This window comes from Neurospora tetraspora (assembly GCF_033439725.1).
Source record: "Neurospora tetraspora strain CBS 560.94 chromosome Unknown B0H65scaffold_6, whole genome shotgun sequence".
NCBI classification, from domain to species: Eukaryota; Fungi; Ascomycota; class Sordariomycetes; order Sordariales; family Sordariaceae; genus Neurospora; species Neurospora tetraspora.
The window spans coordinates 263,191-279,157 of record NW_026944388.1 but is presented as its reverse complement, the minus strand read 5'-3'; the positions used below and the strand labels follow the sequence as shown (position 1 = coordinate 279,157).

The 15,967-nt window shown below is 54.2% G+C and overlaps 4 protein-coding genes and 1 non-coding gene across 5 annotated transcripts; 1 reads left to right on the top strand and 4 right to left on the bottom strand.

Moving 5' to 3' along the window:
- Window positions 1–70: 70 nt before the first annotated feature.
- On the bottom strand, window positions 71–180 carry B0H65DRAFT_t342. Its single transcript has one exon. It is a non-coding gene; the product is annotated as a tRNA-Leu (tRNA).
- A 329-nt stretch (window positions 181–509) lies between these two features.
- Window positions 510–2,676, bottom strand: B0H65DRAFT_471190 (WD40-repeat-containing domain protein). Its single transcript, XM_062827082.1, has one exon. It carries the CDS (start codon window positions 2,356–2,358, stop codon window positions 715–717), a length of 1,644 nt encoding a protein of 547 aa, XP_062679016.1. The 5' UTR covers window positions 2,359–2,676; the 3' UTR covers window positions 510–714.
- A 298-nt stretch (window positions 2,677–2,974) lies between these two features.
- Window positions 2,975–9,911, bottom strand: B0H65DRAFT_430525 (uncharacterized protein; the record flags this gene model as incomplete). The annotated part of the gene is made up of 8 exons (XM_062824886.1): window positions 2,975–3,166; window positions 3,199–3,328; window positions 3,467–4,350; window positions 4,382–5,614; window positions 6,056–6,106; window positions 6,171–9,546; window positions 9,620–9,772; window positions 9,850–9,911. 8 exons carry the CDS (start codon window positions 9,909–9,911, stop codon window positions 2,975–2,977), a joined length of 6,081 nt encoding a protein of 2,026 aa, XP_062679015.1.
- Window positions 9,912–11,269: 1,358 nt separating this feature from the next.
- B0H65DRAFT_528186 (Pre-mRNA-splicing factor spp-2) lies at window positions 11,270–12,500 on the top strand (the record flags this gene model as incomplete). The annotated part of the gene is made up of 1 exon (XM_062828890.1): window positions 11,270–12,500. The coding sequence occupies exon 1, from the start codon at window positions 11,418–11,420 to the stop codon at window positions 12,498–12,500; it is 1,083 nt and encodes a 360-aa protein (XP_062679014.1). The 5' UTR covers window positions 11,270–11,417.
- A 465-nt stretch (window positions 12,501–12,965) lies between these two features.
- Window positions 12,966–15,194, bottom strand: B0H65DRAFT_528181 (uncharacterized protein; the record flags this gene model as incomplete). The annotated part of the gene is made up of 2 exons (XM_062828889.1): window positions 14,483–15,194; window positions 12,966–14,399 (listed from the first exon to the last, which is right to left on the bottom strand). Exons 1-2 carry the CDS (start codon window positions 14,840–14,842, stop codon window positions 12,966–12,968), a joined length of 1,794 nt encoding a protein of 597 aa, XP_062679013.1. The 5' UTR covers window positions 14,843–15,194.
- Between the last annotated feature and the right edge of the window lie 773 nt (window positions 15,195–15,967).

Here is a 15,967-nt window from a genome sequence, read left to right as displayed (position 1 = left end):
AAAAACCAAGGAAAAAGAAAGCGTCAAAAAGAACAATTTCCACCCGAGCTTGGTGGAGGATATGATGTTTTGACAAGAGTGGGATTCGAACCCACGCCCTTTCGGACCACGGAACTGAGATTTAACTCGGATTAAGGGTTAACCTTAACGTGGCGCCTTAGACCGCTCGGCCATCTTGCCTTTTGATGATTGGTTTACCTGGATCTTGATCTTATGTAGGAATGGTGAAAGTTGGTGGCTGTCTTGTGATTGAGATACATCATCAAACAGAGAAACTGAACAACACATTTTCAGGCCCCAAGAGAGTAGAGTAGAATTATGAATATGATGAAGGAGCTTCCTTCATATGATGGATGAAGTCCAAGTCGGCAAAAAAAAAAGTGAATTTTGGGAGGACCAAGAAGGGCTTGAGCCAGGGGGATGAAGTTGGAATAAACAAACTGAGTAAGCGGCGGATTTTTCTTCCGCCCAAAATTTTGTATGCTTCTTGTTTCACACGAAGGATCGGACTATCTCTTCATCTTTAAGATTGAAGTCCGTAGAACAACACAATGAACATCTCAATTACCAACATAGCATCAATCACACATCTTCAATGCATTATCCCAGCCCCGTGAGAGGACATCAACAACAACCAGCATGATCAAAACAAATCCTTTCTTTATACATCAATTATGCTAAACCAACACAAACAACCCAATTTCTCTCCACCCCTTACTCATCATCCGACTCATCATCATCCTCGCTCTCCTCACTATCAAACTCATACTCGCTCTCCACCGATCCCTCCGGCCGGGGTATCATGACAAACGCGCCCAAGCAAGTGATTCTGTTCTCCGTCTCGTACGTGCCCAACAGCTCGCCGACCTGTCTGCCGGGCTTGACGCTCTCGTCCTTAACACGAAGATCATCGCTCTCAAGACGCCACATCCTTACGCGGCCATCACTGCTCGCGCTGGCAACGAACCACGACCTCTTACCGCTCTCCTCGTCCTCGACAGGGAGAACAGTAAAGTCCTTGATTCTGCCCGACACGCCGGCCGTCTTGCCGCCGAGCTGAGCGATAAGCTTGGCGTTGGGGGTCTTGGGCTCGAAGAGCTTCTTGTGCTGCTGCTCCTTTTCGGGAGCGTCCTCCTTGGGAGCAGGCGGCTCAAGCAACTCAGACTCAGCCGTATCAAAGAACAATATCCTTCCATCCTCCGTCGCCACCGCCAGGACATTCTTCTCCTCCTCTTGTCCCTCCTCCTTGCCCAGGCTAACATACTTAATCTCATGCACCTTCGTCATCTTCGTCCCCACCACATCCTCCCTCATAACCCGGCACCTCGGGCGACAATCCATGCCAAACACCAGCACGTCCCGATCAAAAGTAACCGCAAACTCGTCCTCGCCCCACACAATCCTTCTCGCCTCGCCCGTGCTATGTTTCCCCTCGCCAATCTCCATCAGCACGTCCTTGGGGAAATTGAGCACGCGACTCTTCTTGCCCGTCTCCAAGTTCCACAGGCGCATGCTCCTCTCGCCCTTGCTAACGCTAATCATGATCTTGTTACTCGGGTGCACCGCAAAATCATTAACGCCCGCGGGGACCGCTCCGAGCGCAGCCGTGTCGCCCGACGGCCTACCCTGCGCCTTGGGAATGGGACACTTGAAGGTGTGCAGCAAAGCCCAGTCGCGGACGCGGGTGACGGCGACGGTGGAGTCTTCGGAGGCCGAAAGCAGCTTGGAGCGGTTCGGGAAGACGAGGCGTGTGATGTTGGACGAGTGGTGCAGGAGCGTGCCGAGCTCGCGGTTCTTGGGGTTCTCGAGCACGGGACGAGGGGTGATGCTGTTGAGAAGTTTCTGGTCGTCAGCGGCCTTGGCTGAGGGCGGGTGCGCAGAGATGTTGTAGATGTTGATGCGCTCGTCGGTGGCGCCCGTGGCGAGGAGGACCTTCTGCCCACCCTTTTGGCCGGGCGTGGGCGCCGAGGGAGGGGAGAGGGCGAGGCATCGGATGGCGGAGGAGTGGGCGTTGAAGAGGAAGGTGTCGGCGAAGGAGACTTTGTACGAGGTTGTGGTTTCGGCGGCGGCGGCCTTCTTGTTGTTCTTGGAGGGGGTAGTAGCGGTCGTAGTAGTGGTCGTGGGGGTAACGGTGGCGGTGATACCGTGAAGGACGCGGTCGTAGGAGCCGGCGACGACTTGGATTGTTATCGGGGAGGTGCTGTCCACTTTGAATGGAGTCGCAGAAGTGCTGGAGTTAGAGCTGGCACGCGCAGCCTTGGTTGGTGCTGGGGCCTTGACTTTCTTTGTTGACTGCTGTTCTGTTTTCTCGACAGGTTCGCTCTCGGGCGCATTATCTCTCTTTCTCTTGCTGGCCATTTTGGATACTGTTGTGGTGGTTAGATTGCAATGAGGAAGGCAGAAAGATGTTGAAAAAGTGGATGATCAAGGCAGGCAGAGACAGTCTTCAGGGTCCGGTGCAGTGCTGAACGATTGCCATTCGATTCCACTTGTTTTTCCTTCGCAACTTTTTTAAGTGGGGCTCTGCTCGAAAAGTCTTATCTTATCAGTGCACATACGTACTGTCTGGACAACATGTCTTGGCATGCCTGCCCGTTCTCTACAAGTAGAACCTACGTCTAGGTGCCTCAAGGCATATCGTGGCATCTCGAGTCACAGTCACATAAGCCGAGGGTATATGTACTAGTATCTATATTTAACGCGTTCGTCACTTCGTTAGAACGCCTTAACCATGTGCAATCGCTTAACGACAAACCTTCCATATACGTACAACATTCGAGTAGCCCTTAAATCTACATGTGCCTTGCGCTTAACAAAACCTCTAATCTCCTCCCCCTCCATGCTTGACTCTTATCCCCGGGACCATCGTCTGCTGTAACCCATGATATCGGCAGTCAAAGCATATTATGGCTATTGCCCCTTTTTTGTCTCCTACTGTCGGCAAGAAACATGCACTTTGGTGGCCCTCATCCTATTATTTTGGTGGAGCAGGCGTAGCGCTACCGCTACCCTGTCCTTGTTGTTGTTGCGCCATTCCCGCCTGCTGAGCAGCCTGAGGATTTTGACTAGTCTGGGGAGCGGGTTGGGGAGCAGCTACAGGTTGCTGAGCTTGTTGAACTTGATGTGATTGCTGGGCCTGCTGACCTTGTTGGTTCTGCTGGCTTGTCTGTCCAACTACACCATGCTGAACTTGCTGACTAGCCTGTTGCGGCTGTTGCGCCTGTGGTTGAGACTGAGGTCGCGGTTGCTGTTGTGGTTGAGCTTGCGATTGCATTTGACTTTGAGCCTGAGCCTGAGCCTGAGCTTGCTGAGCCTGAGCTTGCTGAGCCTGAGCTTGCTGAGCCTGAGCTTGCTGAGCCTGAGCTTGCTGAGCCTGAGCTTGTTGGGCCTGAACCTGCTGAGCCTGAGCTTGTTGGGCCTGAACCTGCTGAGCCTGAGCCTGAGCCTGAGCTTGAGCCTGCTGAACCTGGGCCTGTTGAGCCCGAGCCTGTTGACCTTGAACCTGCTGAGCCTGCTGAGTCTGCTGAGCCTGCTGAGTCTGCTGAGCCTGCTGAGTCTGCTGAGCCTGCTGAGCCTGTTGCGGCTGTTGAACCTGTTGAGGCTGTTGAGGCTGTTGAGGCTGTTGAGCTTGCTGAGCTTGAGCTTGCTGAGGCTGCTGGGCTTGAGGCTGGTGAGCTTGAGGCTGGTGAGCTTGAGGCTGGTGAGCTTGAGGCTGGTGAGCTTGAGGCTGGTGAGCTTGAGGCTGGTTAGCTTGAGCCTGATGAGCTTGAGCCTGGTGAGCCTGGTGAGGCTGTTTAGGCTGTTGAGGTTGTTGAGGCTGTTGATGCTGTTGAGCTTGCTGTAGCGGTTGTGCTTGTTGAGCCTGCTGCGCCTGCGGCAGCTGTGGTACAGGATGAACTTGTTGACGCTGCTGCTGTTGAGGTTGTTGCTGCTGTGTCTGCTGTGCCTGCTGTGGTTGATGCTGCTGGTGCTGGTGCAGTTGTTGCCCGTGCCCATGGACTTGTCCGTGTCTCTGTCCCTGCTGCCCTTGAGGTTGCTGGGCATGTTGTGCCTGTTGAACTTGTTGGGTGTGGTGGGCTTGCTGGGCATTTCGAGCATGTTGAGCTTGTTGGGTCTGAGCTTGCTGAGCGTGATGAGCTTGCTGGGTGTGCTGAGGTTGAACTTGACCCGAAGCTTGACCCTGGACTTGACCTTGGATTTGAACCCCAGCCTGACCCCGAGTTTGGCCTTGCCCCTGAGCTTGACCCTGACCCTGGCCTTGAACTTGGCCTTGGCTTTGAGCTTGCCCCTGCTGCTGCTGCTGCTGCTGTTGTTGCTGTTGCGCTTGCTGCGCCTGCTGGGATTGCTGAGCTTTCTGAGCCTGTTGATGAGGCGTTTGTACCTGCTGCTGGGGTTGCATTTGCTGGGTCTTTTGGGACTGTTGAGGTTGTTGAACTTGCTGAGGTTGCTGGGCTTGCTGGGCTTGCTGCACCGGCTGTCGTACCATCTGAGGCTGTTGAGACTGCTGCCGTGCCTGCGGAGATTGCTGGACCTGCTGCTGGACCTGCTGTGACTGCGGACCCTGCGGCAGCTGATGTGCCTGCTGCCCTTGTACTTGCTGGACTTGATGAGCTCGCTGGGTTTGCTGAGGATGTTGACCTTGTCCCTGCGACTGAGCCTGAGGATGGGCGTGAGCTGCTTGCTTCTGGGCCGCCGCCTGTGCCTGGAGCTGAACCTGAGCTTGAAGCTGAGCCGCTGCCATTGCTTGTGCTTGAACATGAGGCTGGGCTTGAGGTTGCTGAGGTTGGTGCGCTTGAGCTTGAGTCTGCATCTGAGCCTGGGCAAGAACTTGGGCTTGGGCTGCTGCCGCTGCCGCTTGTTTTTGTTTCTGAGCAGCCGCCGCTTGTGCCTGGGCTACCTGGGCCGGGGTAAGCTGAGCTTGAGCTGCTGCCGCGGCTTGAGCGGCTTGCTGAGCTTGCTGAGCTTGCTGTTGTGCTTGTGCAACCTGTTGTGCTTGAGCCTGTTGTTGGGCCCGTAGGAGCTGCGCATATTGGTGAGGACTCGTCGTAGTGGCCACGGCACCTAGACCGTGTCCAACTCCACCTGCCGCGGCATTCATGGCATGTTGTTGGGTTTGAACTATCAATCGACCCAAATGCTCCGTAGCCATTTGCCTGATCTGGTCCTGGGTGGCCCCGGGATTCTTATTCCTGAAATGGGTCTCAAACTCCTTAAGCCTAGTGTGGATATGAGTATAGGGTAATTGCTGAGCGGGAATCTGAGGACCACGCGGCGACCCAGCCGGTAGCATCGGCATACTCAACCCAGCACCTGGAGACGTCACCATCCCAGCAACGCTATTTGCCGCATTAAACGAAGCCATCATCGCCTGCGCACTGACGCTGGACATGTAGACGCCATTGTTCAGGCTATTCACCACCGGCCGCATTGGTGTTGGCGAGCCTTGAACACCGTTGATTTGAACTTGCGGCACTGGCGGCGGCTGCTGGGCCACTTGAGGCTGTTGTGGCTGCTGCTGTGCTGGTTGAGGTGTTTGGGCCTGTTGATGTTGCGGCTGCTGCGGCTGCTGCTGTAGTTGTTGTTGCTGTTGCGGCTGCTGCTGTTGTTGCTGTTGCTGCGGCTGGAGTTGTTGTTGTGAGACCACTTGTTGTTGAACCTGATGCTGCTGCTGTGGCTGCTGTGGGTGTTGCTGATGCTGATGTTGTTGGTGTTGTTGTTGCTGCAATTGCACCGCAACAGCTCTCTGCTGATCTTGGATCCTTCGGGCCTGCATCACAAGGTTGATATCTGGCGTAGGATTTACCATTGGCAGCCTGTGCTGTGCTTGCATGGCCTGGAGCTGAGCTTGAGGGATAGCGGCGACGGGAAGAGGTGGTACAAGGCCACTGGCGGCGAGTTGAGCGGGAACAGTAGGAATCCCGGCTGGAGCCTGCATCGGGACGCGTCCGGGAGCGAGCTTCTGGGCCGTTACGGCCATCTGAGCTGGAATATTCAGTCTGGCTGCGGCGTTGTTGAGTGAATTGGCGGCGGCAAGTTGTGCTGCTGTCTGAGGCACCTGAGCGACCCCAGGTGTGGCAGCCATTTGGGCTTGTCTTTGCGTGAGGAGCTATTGTAATGTTTTGTTAGTATCTGATATAACTAGAAGAGATGGATCCTACTCCGCTACTTACCCGTTTCTGTATTATCTCGTGCTGCCGCGCCGCTAGATGAGCCATCTTCTCTGCAATTTGCTGGTCACGAGCAGCTCTCATGAGACTGTACTCCTGAGGAGTCTTCGCCTGGAGGTGAAGTTGCTGCTGGGGTTGCTGTCTCTGCTGTTCATTTGTCTTGCGCATGGCTGTCATGCTGGCCTGAGCCTGCTGTTTCTGTGCCGCCGCCTCTCGTTTCTTCGCCAACTTTCGCATAGCGTCAAACAGTGCCAGATGTTTTTGGTTCCTACGTCTCTCAACACGCATGGTGTTGGTGGGCCTCTTCCGTGGAATAGGGGTCACCGCACCGTTAGGTCCAACCTGCTGCTGCCCCTGTGCCGCGTTCTGATTGTGCTGTAGAATGGTCCGCCCGGCAGCATCGATCCTGGCCTGATAAGCCTTGAAGTAGGGCGTCTTTGCAAAATCACTAGGCAGGCCCTCGAGGTTCACCCATCGCTCAAAGCATTCCCAAGGGGTACGCCGCTCCACAGCTGATGGGAACGATGACCTGCTGGAGATCATCGAGGAAATAAGAGACCAGTTGTACGAATACTCACGTACCAATGCCCTGAGCTGATCATCCTCTGCCAATGTCCATTGTGAAGCAATCCGGCTTTCGAAAAAGCTCTGGACAGGCATTGGGTGTTCTGAAGGTGGGCGAAATTGATGGCCAGCATGTAGACGATCTCTGGTCAACTTCATTTCCGGAGCAAACAAGGCAACATCGGTACTCGCGGGCGGTAGTTTCGCGCCCTTGTCTGGCTGAGCGCCAAAGACATATTCCTCCTCCTCCTCCTCGTCTTCACCCTGGAACTGAAATCGAGACCGTTTCTGAGGCTGTGGCTTTACGTCCAAAACCATCTCGCCCTCAACATACTTGCTGAGAGGCACGGCTGGCCTCTTCCACTTGGCATCGGGATCGTAGTCTGGAATTATCCAGTCGAACTTGGGAACCTTGAGCGGTGAACCATACATTGGCAGATTTTCAAGCAGAAGATCCGCCGTCCGTGAAGGCTGTAGCTCAAAGACCACCTCGTCATCCTGCAAGGCAAAGATAGTTGCTGGTGCAATAGTGGTGATTGGCAACTCCGGGACTTCTTCATCGTTACCCACGGGCGAATCCGAGTGGTCCAGCTCCGGAACCGAAGACTCGCCAGTTTCCGGGGCATCTGCCATGCTGGTATCAGCATTGTCGGCCGCCCGGACGGGAGGTATCTTGGCGTCCACCTGTAGGAGTTTTCGATCAGCAGGACTGGAATAATACCATTCCGAACAGGCATACGCAAAGTTTCGAGCAACTGCCCGCTTCCACTTGCGCTCCTCCCGAAAATCTGTCCGCATCCATTTCATCTCCTTTATCAATAGGTCCTGATGCGATGCAGGCCTTGCCGGTTCCAGGCAACGGACAGGTTGTCTAAGAGACCATTTGTCGTGCTGTTGGAGATGATAGACTCTGCGCAATATCTTGCAGGCTTGGTGATCGAGTATTGACAACGTTTGATCAGAGGTGGACACAGTTTTGTGGGCGGAGTGCAATAGCTTCTCGAGCGGTTTCATCCAAGATGAAGTTCGGGCAAAACTCTCAATAAAAAGCGTCACGAAGTAGTCTTCAGAAGGAATGTGACCAGGGGGCTTTGGTTTGTTGACAACCAGTGCAGTATCGTCACTAAAACGAGGTTTCCTGTACTGCTTTCCAAAGACCACCGTAGGCACACTTTTCCTCCGCCTTTCACGGAGCCTAGTGGAGAGAGACTTGAGCCGATGAGTTAGCAAGCCCGGAGGCATATCACCTTCTTCATCCGCAACAGCAGATTCCGTGTCATGGTGAGATGATCGGGACGTCCTGGCCTGGGTCTCAGTCTCGGTCTCTGGTGGTGCGCTGATTTGAATTCCGGGAACAGTTTTCTCAAGAGATACTGCAGGCTGCGCAGATGGTGGCGTGGTTGACGGAACGGTTGAAGGGGGTTGAGGCTGGCGAGCAGACTCTTGAACAGGGGTTTTCTCTTGTACTGCGTGCACACTCGGGATTGGTTTCGGTGCCTGGGTAGCTGGAACCCTGTCCAAGTCCATCGGAGTAAGACCAACATCCGCCCGATTGTTACGATTTTCGGGGCCTTGAGGAAGAGGACTTTGCTTTGCAACCTCAGGCAAAGCGGCCTTGGCCGCTGTAACACCTGTGCTTACGCTTGCTTGCGAAGCAACGTGCTTCCCTGGGATACCTCCATTCATCAAATTCCGGACCTCACCATTCACAGCTGACGGGTATTGCGTCTGCAATAACCCAGTAAAATACGCCTCTTTGGGTACCGCAACACCCGCCTTTCCGATGGCTTGGCTCGTCCGCGCTGCAGCTGATTCTTGAAGGAGCTGTGCCTCTGCTCCGCTAAGTGCTGGCCTGACGGAAGGGCCTGACGAGCTGGGAACCCCTGGGACCCCATTGCCATACACACCAGGTTGTTGAGGCTGTGGGCGCAATTCTGGAGCGGCAACAGATGGTCCTGTAAACTGGCCCACGCCCTTGTTGTCGGTGGCAACCCTCCTGGGTTCCTGCTCGGGCCTGGAGACTGGCTTTTCGAAAGACTGCGATGCCTCATTATCGGGGCTAGTGCTTGTAGACGCTTCATTACCGGCAGGGGTTAGAGCGGACTGAACGGTTGAACTGGGTGACGAGAGGGTATCGGGGTAACGAAACGAGTCGCCGTTCGACAATAGCTGGTTGACAGAGGTGATGGTAGGTTTAGGCCGAGCCTTATCTTCTGCACCTCCCATAGACACCGTGACGTCCTTGGGTCCTGGCCTAATTTCACCCACATTCGCCGTCTTCGTAGTTGATGTAGGAGCTGTCGCTGGGGGTGCAACCGACTGCGGAGCCGGCAATACGTGCCCTTGAGGTGCATTGTTGATGATGCCGTTCCATCGCCCATTTCCATGCGGTGCCGCGGGCGCAAGGAGCACAGGCGTCTCCCTCGCCGGCAGTTTCGACTCTCCGCTGGGACCATCAACTGTCTTAACTGAACTCCCTTGAAGCGGCGCCGGCTTCTGAATCTCCTGTCGAGGGGCAAACGCCTTCAAGGCCTCCTGCGGTCCGGCAACCCCATTAGGTGCTTGGTTGTATGATACGGGCCGTTCGGGTTCATGACGGATGCTCGGCGTTGGCGGTGCTGGCGAAGGCAAGCCGTTGTGCTGTACATTCTTGGGAATGGTATGGTTTGGATGGATCAACGGCGAAGGTTGAACTTGTTGGGCGACATGAGCGCCATGTCCTAGGGACGGATCATCGGTGGTTGCAACATGTTGTAAGGTGTCGAAGCGAGGCCGTTGGAATACGGGCAGTAGTCGCTCCGCCAGTCGTCGGCCTCTGGAGCCCAAGGTTAGCTAAGTACCGGACGGAACGCGGTGCAAAGACCGGAGAAGGGGACGGTAGAACGTACTGCAGAATCTCACAGTCGAAGAGGAACTTTGCCTCGCCAGGGGAGGCAGGACGCGTATCAAGGTCGTTCAGGTCGTAATTGGGGAAGCCATCTTCGTCGGTCGCTACAGCATACAACTCTCTGAGCTTCCGTTTGCGCGACGTCACAATTGAACTGCGTCGAGTCAACACCAAGTCCCGTACACCAAAATGATCGGAAAGATTCGCTCCATCGATTGGGATACATCTTACTTTGCTTCCGCCCGCTTTGAATGCAGCAGCTTCCGGCGGTCGGCGGGTCCGACCTCAGTCATGTCATCGGCGGCCGCGACATCCGTTTATCAATTAAACGGATGTTCACCTAGGTGCTATGGGGCCGTAGCAGATGGAAAACGAGGCGACGATGGATAGATTACGATGGCGTTGCGACTTTGATCGCTGCGTGGATTGATTTAGCGACGCGAATGAAGGTGATAAATTCTCTTTTTTGGCTTGATCGCGCTTTTGGAGGGGGTTGATGCCAGGTAATTGGCCAAGACGTTTAGCACTGGTAGGGAGGGAACTCTTTTGATGGAGGGGAAGCAGGGTAGATAAGCTTAAAAATGTTAAGGGCCTATCGGGCGGCAAACAGCAGGAAAAAGAACAACAAAACCCGAGTGAATATGCCGGGGCGTTCCTGCTGCGAAAAGGTGCTTCAAGATGCAGTACTCTTGTACCTGTGTTGGATGGGAAACGGCGCTGGGGGCGAAGCTTTCAGCGCACAGAGGTTCTGTAAAATGTGGCCCAGGAACGACGGGAGTGTTTGAACACGCCCAGGAGGTACCTGCTACCGGACGGGACCGTTCCCCAACTCCGGGTGGCATATGAAGAATGGAGAGAAAGAGCAAAGGCAGGATTGAATATCAAATGCCACTGCAGTTGAATGGTTCGTTGCCCGGATGCGGGGTTTCCTCCTCATTACTCCAGAGGCTTTGATTCCCCTCAAACAAACCCCATCGTTCGGTTCTGTAGTAGTATCGAATGGTAAGACCTTCTCGTCACTTCCTCCTCTTGACCTTGACACATGCATCCCCACTGCCGGTGCTTTCTTGGGAAGGGGGCAGATCTGGGATCGAGAAACAAACAACACTCGTTGTGAGGGAACCTGGGAGAGACGGAAGCAAACCATCCCATGAGCAAAAGGGGCAACCGCAGAGGTACTTGGAGTAAGTGAAGTGAGAGTGAAGGAAAGTGCTGGATGATGGTTGTATAGGCAACAACCAACTACTCTCTTTGGCTTGGGGTTCGATTCCGGTCGGTAGCATCCAGATGAGGGCGGCATGATGACGAAGAGAATATGCAAATCGAGTTGCTGTGGTTCGTTGCATGCGAAAGAGGACAAAAAGGGCAAAAAAGAGGTCTCTTGAGAGCAGGAACAACCTGGGGTATCAAGAGAAGGCACCCTTGTTGCTGGAATCGCAACCCGCCGTAGAGTCCATATCGAAATTGGAAGAAAAAAAGGTTGAGCAGACAGGTTGCCGTTTTATACTGTTGTGGAAAGAGGGTGCAGGTTCAGGACATGTTCTCGTCGGTGTTGTTGACGCGGGCTACCTCGTCCGCTTGTACCAGACTTGTGTCAGGAGACTTGCCTGCCTGATTTCACGGACGTGCAAAGTGATGGTCTGTGCACCATCTAAGCCGTCCTCTAATCGATAAGCAACTACCAGAACGCCTTATCGCCTCCAGCGCGTCAACCAGATCGCATTGATTCAACTCCAATGACCAAAGAAGTCGGTTTGACTTGACATCAATCTTTCAGGACAGGCTAAAAAACAATCACAATGACCGACCAAGACTCCAAACCCCGGGTGACCATCGCCCTAGGGACATCATCTTCCTCCTCCAGCTTCAAAACCAAGAAACCCAGTCGACCAACCCACACCAGGCGACACCGCGCCGGCGCTTCTTCAAACCATTACTCCTCCGAATCCGAAGACGACGATGACGAAACCGGCGGACAACGCAGCGGTCGCGTCCAAGCAATTACCGAAATCTCAACCTATGGCGATGACAACGACCGTCATTCCTACTCCTCCAAAAACCGGGATCGCTCAGATCGCAGAGACCGTAACAGAGATAGGGATACGGACAGAGACAGGGACCGCGATCGCAGGAGAGACAGGTCCCAAGACAGAGACTCCAGACACAGATCCGACAGGCCATCAAGAGATGATGATTCCCGCTCCCGGCGACGCTCAAGATCCCGCGACCGCAAACCCAAAGACCCCAAAGACCTCCAAGAACCAGAAACCGCTCCTCCCAAATGGGGTCTAACAATCAACCCAAAATCCTCCTCCTCCAAACCCACCACCACCACCAGCAACACTTCCCCCTCCAAACCCCGACGACACCAATCCCGTTCCCCCTCCCCAAACCAAGAAAAGAAGCCCCAAACACTAGAAGAACAAGCCCTCTCCTCCCTCCTCTCTCTCGATAATAAGGGTCCCTCCACCACATCCAAGCGCAAACGCTCACCCTCCTCCCGCGACCGCTCCCCCGACCACTCAGACTACCGCGCCGTACCCATCGACGACTTCGGCGCCACTTTACTCAAACAATTCGGTTGGGACGGCAAGATGCGGGGGAAGGTGAAGGAAGTCGCACACAAGCACGCGAATTTGGCGGGTTTGGGAGCCAAGGACCCGAAAGGGGCAGAGGAGCTGGATGCTTGGAACCAGAAGATTAGTGGACGGGGCGGAGGGGATTCGAGGGGGAGGGATTCGAGGCCTGTTAGGCTGGAGGATTATAGGAGGGAAGAGAGCAAGAAGAAGCAGAGGATGGAGTATCGCCATGGGGAGAGCAGTTATAAGCAGGAGAGGGAACGGGAGAGGGAGAGGGAGAGGGAGCGGAGGGGGGATAGGTGAAAGGCTATCTTGCTTCTCGGTGCTCTTACTGCTGAAATTTCCTGCATGACACCGTCAGCAACGACTCATTTTCACCATTCCAAGGAGCGGGTTACTTTTATCTTGACCTTTCATGTGGCCAAACTGATCGGGGCTTCTCCTAACATCAACCACATCAAACAGAATCCATGGAATCACCGGGCAAGGCATCATTGTGTAACGTGGATTTGTTCCTAATCAAATAATACTAAAGAAAAACTACAACTTAACCCTATAGAGTAGGTAAATACTGTTTTCCTGAATCCCGCGTCACCGGCGTTGCTGTCATCCAGTGCTAACCTTTGAGCGCCGGGGTGTAGAAGGAACGACAACACCACATGTTCTCAAAACCCTTGGCTCCGTCCTCCGTCATATTTTGACCCAGAAGTTCCATTCCTCGGCCCTGATCCGACGCCAAGACTAATCTAGTTCATAACATCTTCCTCCTTAGTTGTTGTTCTTAGGAGACGCAACCCTAGCAGGAGAAGCAATCTTAGGCTCTACAACCTCATCAAGGACTGAGACGGTGTTATCACTGCTGCTAGTCTTAGAAGCTGCAGCCCCCTGCAATTTCTCCAGCTCCGCAGCCTTCTGGGCGCTGAACTTCCTCGCCTTCACTTTTTCATGGAAGAGAATGCTGAGTCCACGGACAGAGATGTCCTTGGTCTCTGGGATGCGGATAAACGTGTACAGAGTTCCGATACCACAGCAGCCTGCGTAAAGGAAACCCGTCTTGGCACCCCAGCGCCAGCTCTCCGAGTCCATTCCGAGCATCTTGGGGGTAAGAAAGAGGTTGAAGAGATTGGCCGCCAGGTAAAGGCCGCGTGCGAAAGAAATGGTCTGTGTGCGTAGGCGAACCGAAGGAATCTCGGCCACGATCGAGTAGCAAATCGGGCCGATGGTCAGGTCATAGATGGCAGTATACAAAACGAGGACCGCTCCGGAAGCGAACCCGGCCGCCGAATTTACAGCCAGCGTGGCGAGACCGCACCCAGTAAGCACGACGGCCATGCTGATTAGGCCCCAGAAGAAGATCTGTCGACGTCCCATCTTTTGCATCAGCCACCAAGAAGCGACTGTGCCCACAATTCCGGCACAGGGCAAGGCAATGTTCATGCCCAATGCCTTGCTGCGTTCCATACCAGCAGACTCGAATAGCTTGGGAGCCCAACCGATGAGGCTCGAACCGCAAAGGGCCTGGATGATCCATGTAGCGCAGGCAATCTCGGTACGTCTTCTGTCAACGCCTCTGAACATGGCGCTGATTTTTTGCCATCTGGTTTGGTTGTCGACAACGTGCTTCATTTCGTGGCAGATGGCGTGCTGCATCAGAGCGAGCTTCTCCTCGGTGCGCTCCTCGGATCCCTTGCGAACGAGCTTCTTGGCGGCCAGGCGGGCCTCCGCTACCCTGTGTTTCTTGAGATACCAGTAGGGGGACTCGGGGGCAGCGGCAATGGCACAGAAAAGGAAGACGATAAAGGCCCAGTTAAGGCCGAAGGGCACCCTGTAGGCCCACGCACTTCCAAGCTTGTGAAATCCAAAGGCGACGGCAGAGGCCAAGAGTTGACCGATGATCCAGCAGAGGTTGTTCCAGGTGGTCAAAATGGGCCGCATCTGCAGTGAAGCAACTTCGGAGGAGTAGGCGGGACTAACGACTTGAAATACGCCCCACGGGATGCCCTGGAGCAGAAAGCCGGCCGACAAGATGTAGACGTTTGGCGCGAAGAAGGGTACGAAGGCAAATGCCGCGCAGAGGGCGAGCATCAGAAGAACAGTGCGCTTGTACCCAATGAAGTTCACAACGGGGGCCGTGAGGCCGACGCCGAGGATCGAGCCGAGTTGGGCCAACAAGGGCAAAGCAGCCTTCCACGTGTACTCAAGCTGATGAGATATATGTGTTAGCATTGTCTTTTATCCTGGACAGCACGATTCCAGCCACTATCAGACCGAGCAGTGCAACATACCTCATATTTGCTGGTCTTGGTGTCATAGATACCGTATTTGGCATTGAAAGGCCCGACGCTGAAGAGATAGGTGAGAAGTGCCAAGCCATAGCCCTCCATGATGATAGTCCCGGAGAAACCCAGCGAGTACATAATCAGGCGAAAATCTCCAACGACTGCGTCCTTGAAAGTCATTTCTCGCTCCTTCTTCTCCGCGAGATGGGCTAGGTGTTGGTCATATTCGCCCGCACCGAAGAACTGGGTGTCGTGGGATGTGGCATTATCGCGTGCTTCGGTGGAAGGACGGTGCGTTGATGTTGCTTTCTCCTCATCGCCGGATGCGTGGGGCCCTCGAGGGGCAAGGTCGTCGTTGTTGGACATGGTAGGGATGCGTCAAGTGTGGTTCTGAGGTGACGAAAATTGATGGCACGACGAAACGTATCGAGCTTGCGTGGTGGTGACACTGTTGGCGATGCCAGAGACACAAGAAGGTGTTTCTGGTCCAGGAGAGTGTAGTGTGGTAGTTGTGTTTGATGATAAAGTGTATCGATGCTTCGTTCAGAACGACTGATGGCGAACTTGGATGATAATGGGAGTTGGATGGAGAGAGTGTGTGATGGAAGAAGAGAAAGTCTCAAGATCTGGGTGTGCGGGTTGGGTTTTAACTGAAGAAAGGAAATGATGGAGCTGTGGGAAAAATAATCAAGTGGCCAACTGCGAGAGGGAAGTTGTCGAAGCATGCAGTACTGCTTTATTCCACAGTCCGGTCATGCCGGCAACGAGAGAGGGGAAGCTGCATTTGTGGTCAAGTGGTAGCAGATGTCCTCTTCGGAGTTGAGGATTTGTGGCGGAACTGCAATGTTCCTGCATTGCGGCACCGCGTGCTTGGGGGAAAGAAGCACGCAGAATTTGAGAAAGGAAGGAGTGAAGGATCACCGGGGACTGAAAGAAGGGCACGATGGGGGAAAGAGCAACTCTCTGGCGACCCGTCTCGGTGGGTTTGCTCGACGGAGTTGCAAAGAGCGATACTAGGCAGAGGTAGGTATTGAACTCTATCCCACATAATGATCCTTCACATGACTGATCCAGGATGCGGCCTTTCCCACATAAACCGGTGGCGGATAGGAAGGAACTCCGGTGTGTGCAGTGATTCAAGCTTCCTCCAGGCTCCCGCATCCGATGATCATGATTGAAGTAGCAGTCAACCATCATCACCACAAAAAACTAACAGCAGCACCATCGCCATTACCGTCGCCGAAAAAGACAGTATCCCTCTTGCAGTTTTTGGGCCCGGGGGAACCTTCCAGCTCCTTGCAGACTGGTGCGTGAGCACCCTTTATGCAGCACCGGTCTGAGAACTTGGAACATCATGTCCGCATCGGGCTCCTCAGTGTGGCTACTCGTCAGGAAATCACGATATTTGTTTTATGCTACGTATTTGCTAACTGTGGGTGTGAGCTGGAGGTAATGAAGCAACATTCAGTCTGAAAGATTGAGGGACTAGTC

Bases quoted from the DNA above. Each gene is read 5' to 3' on its own strand.
- B0H65DRAFT_471190 (XM_062827082.1), bottom strand. From the start codon at position 2,358: ATGGCCAGCAAGAGAAAGAGAGATAATGCGCCCGAGAGCGAACCTGTC.